Genomic DNA, 13,548 nt, shown 5'->3' on the forward strand with positions numbered 1-13,548 from the left:
CAATACTTTATTCTGTGATGTGATCTGAGGAGGGCAGGGCTAAAACCTGGAAGTGCCTTTAAAATGCATCTCTGGTGCAGACCATACAGTGTTTTAGGAGGCTGTGTGGTCCAGTGGTTAAAGAAACAGGCTTGTAACTAGCAGGTCCCCAGTTCAAATCCCAGCTCAGCCACTGATGCATTGTGTAACCCTGAGCAAGTCACTTAATCTCTTTGTGCTCCTTTGTCAACACATACCTGTGCTTCAATATGAAGTCACATAACACATAATAAAGCAGCTTCTGACATTTTGTTTTACTGTAGGAGGTAACAAGCAGGTAAACAATGCAGAATGCACTGGAAAGAATGCAGTAATCAAGTACAGTGTTGGAGGGTTACTATATGTATTATACATATAGATTCTCATTCTGACAGCAATATGACATATGGTTAAAAAATATCTGTAGAGCTAAATCAATAATTTTATACTTTTCTACATCTATCCCAGCTCCCCTGCAACTCCCGGCACTATTCTGCAAGTAAACAGGAGCTGTGCATGGTACCCTATACGGTATATGAAAGACACGCCTTTCTTTGCTCACTGAAGACGGAAAATAATAAAATCCTATTGTATTCTGTAAAACACAGTGCTGGAAATGAATGTATTCAAGGTTAATGCATGTCAGTCATTAAAGGAAGCATCTAGTTTTTAAGTGGTGGAGAGTTTAATGATCTAAGTCTAGAATTGTTTAATTGAAAATGCAGGTTTGCTTTGACATCTCTGTTTCTTTAAAAAATGTCACATTGCAAATGAAAGCACACAACAGGCACGATGCATGTAAATATGTTGTCAGCTTCAATGACTAATTATTTATTTACATTTTTCTCCCAATATCTTGTTTCTGGTCTAGGGTCATTTTTACAGTTTGGCGAGTCACAAGGTCAAGTCAGAGAATTGTAGGAGGTGACACATGCTGGGATTAAACTGTAATTATGGCACTGCTACCCTTATGGCGATTTTAAAGAAGGACACAGTCCCAAACTGAGCTAGGATTTAGACCCCAAGCCTTTTGCTAAAACCATCATTATACGAGTGCTTGAAATCATGATGATGGCTTAACAATGTGCTACAAGCCAAAGCTGTAATAATCCAGCTGGCTGTGACCCTGGTGTTTAGATGTGCTTCTAGTGTTACGCAAAATCAAAGGGTGTGGTTGCCGAGACGTACAGTGTACACACACACACACACACACACACACACACACACACACACACACACACACACACACACACACACACACACACCACAAACACACTGTGAAACTGTGTATTACAAGAATTTGTTAACAATAACTTTTTTGATTTTTTTTTATTTATTTTTTTAGGATAGCATATTATAAAATATGGCAAACCAGGGTAACCTATGGTGAATACAAAATATAACCACATGGAAATCATGAGAAAACTGCAAAAATACTATCCACAATGAATCTTACAGCAGTAAACTTTTATAACATCTCAAACCAGAGACTGGTGGTGCTGCACAAAACACGTCCAACCTTTGTAAAGCCATGTGCAAGAACACAGACATTGTCTACAGTAGCACCTAGATTACTGTCCTGAGGCTGGACATTTGAGCAAAGCAGCTGAGGAATTTCACAAACGTGAAGATAAATAACCAAATTCCCAAAGCTAGATTTAACTGGTACCATCAGCTCTTATTACATCTTAGGATTTAGAAGTTTTAATTTACAGCATTCGAGAATAAAGAAATCCGAAGTGTCTTAAAGCAAGCCTGTGCTGCCTTGTTGTTCTGTAAACAGCCTTCCCAAAAACATCTATCATCTGTTATCTGACATGTACTGTATGCAGTGAACCCTGTCTAGATTCACTGCATACAGTACATGATCAAATAATAGGCCATAGACGTTTCTGGAAGGACTGTCCTGAATCAGTTAAAAAAATATGATCCATTGATGTACCACATCTTTGCAGCAACTGTTGACTGAGATCATTCCTTTTCCTACACAGAGTGCTCCAATTTTCCAGTGATCTTTAGAAACAATGTAATCAGTATGTTTAACAAACCACAGGGAAGAATGCAGGCAGATTTCAGGACGTGTAAATATTTATATTGGGTAACGCACTAGAATTCTCACAGGTGTTTATGTCAAGAGTTGATGGCTTCAGTTTATATTTACTGCAGAATAACATAGGTGCAGTTTATTATAGTTCAAAGACAACTATTAATGTACCGCTACATTGAAATCAAACATTTTCAGATAAGCTCAAATCAAACTGAAAGCCATCACCCCAGGGTCCTAAATATGACAAATGACTTCAAACAAGGCCCCATATAAACACCAGCACCAAAGCTATGATGAAAAGTTGTGAGGAATGTATGTAATGAGTAATGAGTAAGCAATGAGTAGAAGAACTGCACCAGTTAGCAGCATTATTATTGCTCAAGAGAGGAAAATAAGCAGAGATTGCACATGTCAGGTCACACAAAACTATTTAACAAAATATATCACTGTTAGTTTCAAGCACAAAATATTATAAGGTGTACTTTGAGCTCCATAAATGCTGTTTTCCTGTAAGACCTTATGATTATACCTTAAAAATATAACATGAGAATTAAGTTCTTCAAGGTAATGTGCAGAGGTAGCTGGCCTGTGCAAGAGGCTAATCTTTCACTGTCATTGTGTGAGAGAACACTCCCAGGTGCAGAGAAGGTAACCTGCACTGCTGAATGTATGCACACCTGACTGTCACTGCTGAATGTATGCACACCTGACTGTCACTGCTGAATGTATGCACACCTGACTGTCACTGCTGAATGTATGCACACCTGACAGTCACTGCTGAATGTATGCACACCTGACTGTCACTGCTGAATGTATGCACACCTGACTGTCACTGCTGAATGTATGCACACCTGACAGTCACTGCTGAATGTATGCACACCTGACAGTCACTGCTGAATGTATGCACACCTGACAGTCACTGCTGAATGTATGCACACCTGACAGTCACTGCTGAATGTATGCACACCTGACTGTCACTGTTGAATGTATGCACACCTGACAGTCACTGCTGAATGTATGCACACCTGACTGTCACTGCTGAATGTATGCACACCTGACTGTCACTGCTGAATGTATGCACACCTGACTGTCACTGCTGAATGTATGCACACCTGACTGTCACTGCTGAATATATGCACACCTGACAGTCATTGCTAAATGTATGCACACTTGACTTTCATGCAGCCTGTTCCAAGAAACAGCCCAAAACATCCTGTAAATGGAATTATTAATGTCAGTTTCCAAAAACATCCAAGCTGTAATATTATGATTTCATGTTCTGGATCTATGGGTATAGGGGCGTTCAGAAAATCTTACTACATACGTTTAAGCTCCAAGACAAAGACACTACACAAGGGATATATTATACATAGGGCTTCTACTTTTCAGGTTTTATTTTTGATCACATGATGTCCCTTTAAACATATTTGAGCTGATTTGCTTTCTTAATCAAACATTACCAAAGGAAGTTGTTTCTTTTTACCTTCATATCTTGACTGAGTTAACAAACAACGTGCACTGATCTCATCTGATTCTATTTGAAACTGCATTTCTTTCTGGCTCTAATCACCAAATTCAGCTTATTAATTTCCACTGCGTTAGTTACTAGTAGTGAGTTGCTAATTTAAACAATCTGGTGTTCAGTTAAGGCTTAACAACTATTAATTAATGGTTTAAGGATGGAGAGAGAGGTGGAAAATAAAAACCGAAAACTAGAAGCCCTAGAAATACATCAGTGCTTAACTTTTTACAGACTAGTTTAATCTTCACATACAACTTTCTGTACAAATACATGTTTCTTGTCTTCCCTGTAATCGTTATGGAATGTAGTTTGTCACAGGTGAGTTGTATGTCACCAGAACATTGATCAGCCCATGGCTCACTGAATTCTGAAGATGACACCGGGGCACAGCAAAGATGCAAAATCAAGGAATAAAGGAATCCAATATCTCACAGCATGAAGCATTGCAGGGGCAAGAAGTGGCTTAAACAAAGAGTTGAATTCAAAACTAAAATATAAACTGATATTACAATACAAACTGAACACAACGGAACAAACTCATCCTGCCTGCAACTACATTCGTTATTGTTGTTTTTATAGTATTGATGCTCGGGGAGGTGGGGAAGGGTAGGGGGCAGACTTTGCAAAATTGTTAACATTATAGGAGGTCATTGAGTTATGACAAGAACAAGTTACAAAAAAGAAATGAAGACTGATAAAGAACACTGACAGCATTACATAAATACTCTTAAAAGCAGGAAAGAGTGCACAGGAAATTACTCAACACATGGAACAACAGTCTGGTACAAACCAGCTCAACAGAAACACATCTTAAACTGACCTTCAGTGCGAAAGAAAAGTAATCATGAATCGAGCAATTTGCATTACGTGCACCTACATTAATGTGGGTGGACATGCAATCCCAGGTAATGCTCAGTATATGGGCTCAAAATGAATATAAAGTTGTGATTGTTGAGCTCTTACTGTGACCATTTACTAACAGCAGATATGTTTAGCCTGGATAGTGGGACACAGTTGGACAAAATGTCTCAGTCCTACAGCGTAGCACATATCTACTGCAAATTAAAAGAAGGACTGTTGAACTCAATCCAACTTGCTAACATTTCTTTAAACAAGAGCTTAAACAAGAGCATTCCTAGCAATAAGACATTGGTGTCTTAAATATGCAAGGCATGGATTTTTCATTGGGTAGACGCTGTATCTGCAAGACTTCTGCTTTGATATGGTGCAGATGGCACATCTGTAAACAGCTGTTTCAATCCCAACAAGGACTAAACACCTGAAAAGGAAGCCATATGCCACTTGTCACCTGAAAGAACAGAACTGAACAATCCCAAAGATCTCAAGGAACACCACATTTACAATCAGAAAGGTCAGCAGAACATGAGCTGACGTCAATGTGATTGGCTTGCTGCCTTAAATTATTATTCTAAAGAAGTATGTCCAAGCCACTTTAGATGGTATTATAATTTGCAGTATGTACTGTAATCCTATCTGATAAATAAAAAACAACATGCTTTTCTCAGCACTACCGGTAATTGTTTAAAAACGATTTTATTGCTTCTCATTGTGTACAAGCAGTATCTAGTTTAAATTATGTTAAACATTGAAAAAAAGTGTTTCCTGTAAAAGAACATTGCCACAATGGAAAATATTAATTCAAACATGTTAACAATTTGTGTGAAATGTTTTTTGTTTTATGCTGTCAGGCTTAGTTTAAAGAATATCCCAAGAGAATGCCTTGGCCAATCACAGGTCTCCACTGTAATTCTGAATTAGTTGTGCCAGCTCAGAGCTGACATGTCAACTTTTTGACTTTTTGATTTCTAAACGTATTCTGTGCTAATCTATATGGGGACACTGTGCTTACATCACAAACTCCACTCAGGAATTAACCACTGTGTTTGGCTGATGAGTGTCTATTATTACATTTGAAATATTAAAGAAAATATCTCTAAATCTCTTGTTGTCTTCCTGCAAATATAATCAATGTGGCTGCTCACTATCTTGCAGATGGGTAATTTACATCCAACATAATTTCAAGGAAAATGCGATTTGCCAAACAATTAATGGGCCACAGTGGTGGTTTATGATATTAGTGCATATGCTTCAGGCATGTAATATAGATGACAGGTGTACATTCTGCCTCAGGATAAACTGGTGGCATTCCAGCCACAATATGCCAGCACATGGAGTAGAGGCAGGCTGTGATAACAGAGATTTCAAATGTGATGCTACAACATGGGCCATCTGTTTTGTGGGCATCAAAAAGAATATTGCCTCTTGCCAAATACAAGTAGGTGTTAAATTCCCTACAATAAGCTTGGTGACCTCTGTCCTGTTCAACTACAGTATCTGCAAAGAATAACAATAACATATGTTAAGTAACATGCCCACCCAAGGATATACAGTAAACAACATAATACCGGCGCCTTTACCATGAGGTCACCAGGATATGACCTACATCCACAGCATGTTGAATGGAATCTCATTAAATATGGCCCTGCTCTGATTAATCAAAACCAACCAATTAGATATCGCTACTGCTAAAAACTTCATAGTTCAATCATAATTAAACAGCTGGCTCCCAGGATAGCCTTCAGTAGCTAACTGCTCCCATGCACAAAGTCCATGTCGTTTTATGAAATGCAGTTGTGAACAGAGTCTTTTAGCCCAACCCAGCAAAACAATAGATAGTTAATTATGACCTACTTAATGTTATCCTTGATAACATGCAAAAGAACGTCCATACAAAGTGCAAACATAACTGGAGTATCAAGATATTGCTAAAAAAATCTAAGTTTGGTTAAATGCCAGGTGAATGTATTCCAAGCACAAGGATCACTAAAATATACCACTTAATACAGTGACTGAAATATTTAAGGCAATCTATTTATTATTGAACATTGGAGAAAGCATTCATACATCTTGAGTTACTAGCCTTTCTTTCACACAAGGAAAGAATCACTCCCGGGACTTACAAATCCTTCTGATACAGTGCTAAGCAGCTACATTGTTGATGCAGCACAGTAGCTGGCATTTTAATGACCGAACAGACAGGCGATGTTATTTTTTGAATACGTGAACTCAAGGACACTTTATTAACATGCAACTTTATCTGGTTCAGCTCTCGAGGGACAATCTAGCCATTTTTGGGGCTGCACAAATTATATATATATATATATATATATATATATATATATATATATATATATATATATATACTATATATATACAATATTTTCAATTACAAGTTCAACATGTAAAGCTGTATTAATCTATAATTAACCGGTAAATATGTAAATTTACCAGCTCGGGGGTACATATATAAAAATAACTAAGGAGATGGTAGTATGCTACAGCATTTGAGGTGAATTCAGAAATAAAGTAACGTCTGGGAGCTTAACGGCAAAATAAAAAAAATAAAAAAAAGATTCTTGTAAGATCTGTTACGTACTTGGGTAAATTTTTCTTAAACTCCAGCCTTAGGATTTTTTTGTATTATTTGATTAATCTTTCTAAACTTCACTGCATTCCTTGCATTATTATTATTATTATTATTATTATTATTATTATTATTATTATTATTATTATTATTATTATATTAATAATAATAATAATAATTAAATAAATAAATAATAACAATAATAATGTATGTATTTAGCAGAGACCATGTGTTCATGTTTTGTCCTATATACAGACAGGATTAGAGACAGATTTCTGGTTTTATTTCTAATGATTTTATCCCCCTTGTCTTTCACTTTATGAAAGAAAAATGCACTTTCCCGATTTCATTTCAAATCAAAATGTACCACGGGGTAAACATTAGGTATGGTAATAACGGCATCTCTTCATGCCTCTACTGTGATTTAGTATTAAGTTGAACTCATTTATAAAAAAGCATAACCTAAGTGTTTGCAGGTTTTGCATTTCATTAAGAACATATGAAGAATACTACTTTGCCGCCAAAACACTATTTTGTATTGTGAATTGTTGCCAGACAGGGACCATGGATGTAAGTAAAATAAATTGTTTACTACCATCTCCTTAGTTAGTTTATACATTGACAGCTGAGCTGGTAAATCTACACATTTACCAGTTAATCTATAGATTTACCAATTTTACACATGAACCGAAACATTATATGTGTGTGTGTGTGTGTGTGTGTGTGTGTGTGTGTGTGTGTGTGTGTGTGTGTGTGTGTGTGTGTGTGTGTTTGTGTGTGTGTGTGTACGTGTCAGTTAATTAAAATAACACACTACTCCATCTTCATTTATTATATTTGTTTTAGTCTTAAGTTCAAATCAATGACCTGCAAACAAATCCACACTGTATGCAACACAGTGTCATTTTTTTTTTTTTTTTTTAAAGAAAGAAACTGGGGGAAAAAAACAGACTGGATTTAATTTTGCTCTTTAGCACTGAAAGAAGGAATAGGCTTCCACTGAGGATTAACACAATTCAACACATTGTGATTCACAGCCACAAACCTAGAGACTAGTCCTTAACATGATCACTCCAAAGTCTATGAATATATTTAACAGAATGATGGCAAAGAACCGGCAACAACCAATTAATGGACAGCTTTAAGGCAAATGGAAACAACTGTCTTGGCATTGTGTAAGAATTACAATCAGTAAGGAATTCAAACACACTGAACATAGATCCACCAACACTAACCGAGGCATAGAAACAGTTAAGTGATTTTTTTTTCTTTCTTTAATCTCACCTCAAAGGTTTTGTCTGGTGCTGTGTTGTTTGGAATCTGCAGGAATCGACAGCTGTTCTTGGCCAGCCTCTGAACCATTTCGATCCGGCTGATATCATCCCTATCGTGAAGAGTGCAGACAGCCCCTGGCTGAAGAGTTGGGGAGAGAGCAAAGAAATACTTCAATCCACAGTCCCAGGACATGGTAACCTCAAACAGAAATCAAAACTAAAAGGAACGCCACAGGAAAAGTATAACCAAAAGAAATGAGTTGTGCCTGGATGCCCTTTTAACTATGTATGTAGTGGGGGGCTTGCAAAAGATATGTGTTCGACAACATCTCCGCAAAGTGCAGAGTGAAAGTGCAAGGCTTCACAGCTGAAAGACGTTCTTCCTGTGCCTCTGTCAGCCGTTTCCTGTTACACACTAGGTCCCAACGATGGGAGTTAAAAAAGCTCATGGGAAAGCAGCTGCCACAGCTGGGGGGAAAGGGATGCTGTGATGCAAGTCGTTATCAACAGGGGCTGGTAGCTATTGTTTATTTTGTTTTGCTAGATATATATTTTCACTGGAGGGACCCATGTACTCTCTCACGGCATACAAGGTGATAAATTATAATTCAATACCAAGAGAAAACAGAAGTGTACAATGGTTTTCAAAAGTCATAACGTTCAGTTTGAAAAGAAAATACCAATATCCAGGGCAGGCCTGCAAAGCTTAGTTTAAAAAGTATGGACAGTAGCTGGCTATTCATTTGCTTTATGTGGAATATTGGTAATTCTTCTCCAGTGAGATATTTTAAAATGGAACATTTAAGAAAGAATCTAAAAAAAAAAAAAAAGCATAACAAAGTTGTTTCAACAGTATAACGTAATTGTTTTTAAAAATAAAGCAAATTGACTGCTAACTACAGTTTTTTCTTGAAGTTTGTAAAAAAAACAATACCAGTAAAAAAAAAAAAAACATATTCTTAAACAAAATATATAGTTTATAGGTGTATGGTTATGTATTCAGCACTGGCTATATGCTTCTGTGAATGTTAACAGTGTTATTATTAAACACATGTGCCTGGTTCAGATGAATCGTGCTGTGCCCGTTGATTATGCTTACCAGGGGACACAATTTATGTAAATGGCTGAACAATTTATTTTACCTGAGGGACTGGGTCACAGGGGGTTGTGACTATGGGCTCAGGTGTGTGAGTGTGTCTCAAGCACATTCTCAAGCACATTCACTTTTTTTCCAGTGAGATATTGGTTGGGCACCTTATAAGACCACATGGGCATTTTAAATATAGGAAAACAAACTTATCATTGAATTGCTTGGTTAACTGATATAGCATGCACAACCAAGGTGTCATATAATGAAGGTATAACCAACCTAAGCCAGTCACCCTTAAGCAATGGTGAATGAATATAGATATTAACGCCAAGAAGAAATCTTCTCAGAAGGTTTTTTTTTCCTTTATATTACTTAGAATACATCATTATTAAAAAAAAAAATCCTTGTGATGTAACAGAAGGGTAAACTTCCCCCTCTTCCACCACACCAACCCACTTTACAATTTAGCTAGTGACCGCCATCCAAGGATGGGTCAGTCATGCATCTGTCGATGCAAAATAATGCCAGCTTTGATGGTGTTTTCATGATACTGTATGTCTATTCTCTAGAGCTAGTCCTTAAAATGACACTCCACAGTCTATGAATAAATTTAGCATACAATCATTGACCTCTGTGCAAAAATTTTCCCCGAGCCTTGTTGCATCTACTGCAGGTTTAGTAAAACCCACTCAACGATGACACAGACCCGAGACTTTGTTAGACAAACACCAGCTGTCTGATGACTACAGACTGTATTTTAAAGACTGTTTATGTTTAAAGTGCTTCAAAGGCTGCAGAGCTTTATAAAACCAATGCCACATCTGGATCAAAATCCTGACTGGTCTTGCCGACCTACATGCTAGTTTCTAGTTGAAATGTCTGCAGTTTCCCTTGGAACTTTACAATGTGGTTACAAGACATATTAAAAAAAAAATAAAAAAAAAAAACTTGTGTTGTCTTTGTTTCACTGTGTTGGCTAAGCAGTTTCCTTGCAGCAGTAGCAAAACAGGGGAAAAAAAACACGGAGCCACAGAGTTATCTGGTATTTTCACAGCACTCAGCATATCTTACTGGCAACATCGTCAGTCTTGGCACAGGACAATAAGCCAGCCGCACGGACTGCCAGCTTGTAACAGCTCCTATCAGTTTACTTCAGTGTTCACTGGAAACAGGCCCTGATCTGTACAAGTTTAACAATGCGTTACAGATTCGAGCAGCCTATGGTCTTTCACCGTCACTTAAGCTCTGCATCCATTAGTCTCTTTTTTATTGTCATCTATCAGAGCAGTACATACAATTTCTTTATTTATCATTTAACAAATGTGCCACGTGGCAGAAGACTATTCCTACACATTAGTTATGCAAGTCCTCCATTTCAGCATTACTTTTGCCTCCCTTATTCTGATGAGGGTTTTATTTTTGGGTGGGGGGAGGGGGGCGGTTCTTGCTGGACACTTCTCTAGTAAAAAGCTTTGTATTATGTAATAAGAATTTTTAGATGCATGATTCAGTAAACAGAAAAAGGCTTTCCCTGCTATAAACAGTACGTTACATTTCCTTATGTTTGCTGGGAGTGCACCAAGGGGAAAAGAATATCTGCACAGCAACCCAACCACTTCAGTGTAGAAAGTTGCCTGGGTTCCTACTCCTGGCTCTGCAACTCAATGAATATCTGACCCTAGGTTCACCAATTAATGATGGCTTTGTCAAAGTGCGACAGTGCCAAGCCAACGCCAGTGCACTGACTCCCGAGAAAGAAGCACTGCAGAAATGCTGTTTGCTTTCTGAACCACAAGGACTCAAGCATGGTTTCAAAATTTCATAAGACAGAACACCACTTATTAGACATCAACTACATTGAAATGCTGCTACCTTTCAAATGGCATAATACTATACAATTCTGAGTATAACACATGGACAAACAAACATCTAGTTAATGACCATTGTAATATGTCCAGCAAACTAAAAAAATATGAAGCACAAACACATTCAGAACTAAATTACACATTAGATAGACTAATACGTTTCAAATTACTTTTATCCAGACAATCAAAGGTGTGGTAGTGTTGAGAATTTTATTTGTACAAAACATTTTGAAAAGGCAGATATCCTAGAAGAAGTGAAGATCATTTAGCACAGCTGTGTGCTGCTACATCTGCTTTCACAGATCCCAATAACCGATAATCTTGGACAGCTCAATGTTAATTTAGGTAAGGTAGTCCAAGATTAGAATCAACTAGTCTTTAATGATTATTGTTGGCCTAAATAACTTGGTCAGGAAGATGCATCAAAGCAAGCGTGCAAGATGGCATCCACCCGATTAGAACAGATGGCTTGCTTTCACTTCAGATACTCAAAAAGGAAGCACCCTCACATATGCAAATACCAAAAAACAAGAAGGTAATACATTGTGGGCCTCATTTATAAAATGGCACTAAACATTATGGTGCACTGTAATTGCAATTAGAATGCACGGTCATGATTTCCATATTTACTATTGCAGTTTTATTCATATTCGCACTAAATTGTTGGCATATTATGGCGCACACTGATTTTATTGTGCCACACTATGGTAATCAGAATGAACATATGATCTGTATGGTAATGGATGATTACGTATTTAAATGAGGCACCCCATTCTGAATAATGAGATGAGCTTCATTCATACTGTATTTACTAAAGGGTGTTAGTTGTAGTGTGTACCTTAAAGTGTGAGATAATTAGTATTTTGGAAACCAGGCTTTAACCACTGATAGGTGCACTATTTAAAACTATTTTTATGGTCTGAAATCTATCTGGCATCATGGAAGCATTATTTGCATTAAAGTTTTCATATAGAGCAGTGAAAATTACCTGTAAATAACAGATTATATTAAAGTGTGAATAAATGTGAATTCATGTTATACTTTCTTAGATTTTATTTTATAGTTCATTACATTGGTACAAATAGAGTGGTTCAATAAAACACTAGACCAAACAAGGTATTATAATTTAAAACAACCTCCTCCACTCGAATTTCAAACTCCTCTGGGTGCAGTTTTAGTTTGCACTGCCTCTGCCTGTCCCCTGCGGAGGGCTGCGTCTGTTGATCGCTCATTTTCAGTCAATGTAAGCCACCTCCACCGTTCACAATAAGCCACTGACCAAAAGATACGCCAGGACTGCTGGGGATTTTGATATCACGATGGTCACGGGTAAGTCTTGGACATTATCATGCACATTAAATTAATACTCACAATTATGGTGACCAACTGTCCCCAAATGGGCGGGACAGTCCCGAAATGTAAAGATAAAGTCCCAGTCCCAAGCTTAATGCCTCCGGGACGGCATTTGCCCTGAATTCCCAGACACAGTGCAATCTTATCCCTTAGCACCACAGTTAAACCATAGCACATCTGTTACCATAGCAGACTCTATTTAGAGCAAAGCCTCGCCCTGCCCCATCATTTCACAATGCCTTACGCAACCCCACAATGATTGGCACGTTATGCAGCCAATTTAAGACATACAAATATAATCCCACTATTATGTGACTTGTTACAATCAACACATCACATGTTCCCCAACGGCCTGATACCGATCTGCTTTGGCAACGGCAAAATTTTTTTTTTTTTTCTTTGTTATGCAAAATGGATGACACTAAAAGTCGAAGTGACAGCACTTACAGTGATACGTTGGTAAAGGAAGAAGGTGTGCCCTCTACAATGACTCCAACAAAGAAAAAAAAAGTAAGCACCTGTGCAAATTCAGAGAGGAATGGGTTAGGTCATACACGTGAATTAGGAAAATTGCAAATGATTGAACAATTCTTTGTAAATTATGTAAAAAAGATTTTGAAATTGGACATGGAGGTGAAAACGATACAAAAAAGCATTCAAAGACAGATGGACACAATGGAAATGTTGTTAGTGATACCAGACAGACATTGATGACTGCATTTGCTGTGAAATCAAGCAATGCAGACCGGTAAAATAAATTGACAGAAGCGGAGATAACCATGGTTTACCACACAAACCAACATCATGATTCTTATAGATCTCTAGACTGCACAAACAAGCTAGTTAGCTGTGTGTTTTGTGATTCAGACAGGGCAACAAAAGTATCATGCAGATGCACAAGTACTGTAATTGGAAAACGACTGTCTGTTGACCT

The 13,548-nt window shown here is 37.5% G+C and overlaps 1 protein-coding gene across 2 annotated transcripts in view; it reads right to left on the reverse strand.

Moving 5' to 3' along the window:
• LOC121315083 (rap guanine nucleotide exchange factor 5-like) overlaps positions 1-13,548 on the reverse strand; it is an 88,182-nt gene that overhangs the window by 31,700 nt on the left and 42,934 nt on the right. For both annotated transcript variants that reach the window (XM_041248984.1, XM_041248983.1), the window contains exon 9: positions 8,317-8,445. In XM_041248984.1, the coding sequence (XP_041104918.1) occupies positions 8,317-8,445 (129 nt within the window). The remainder of the gene's footprint in view (positions 1-8,316; positions 8,446-13,548) is intronic.

Source organism: Polyodon spathula, chromosome 4, assembly GCF_017654505.1.
Source record: "Polyodon spathula isolate WHYD16114869_AA chromosome 4, ASM1765450v1, whole genome shotgun sequence".
In the NCBI taxonomy this organism is placed as follows: domain Eukaryota; kingdom Metazoa; phylum Chordata; class Actinopteri; order Acipenseriformes; family Polyodontidae; genus Polyodon; species Polyodon spathula.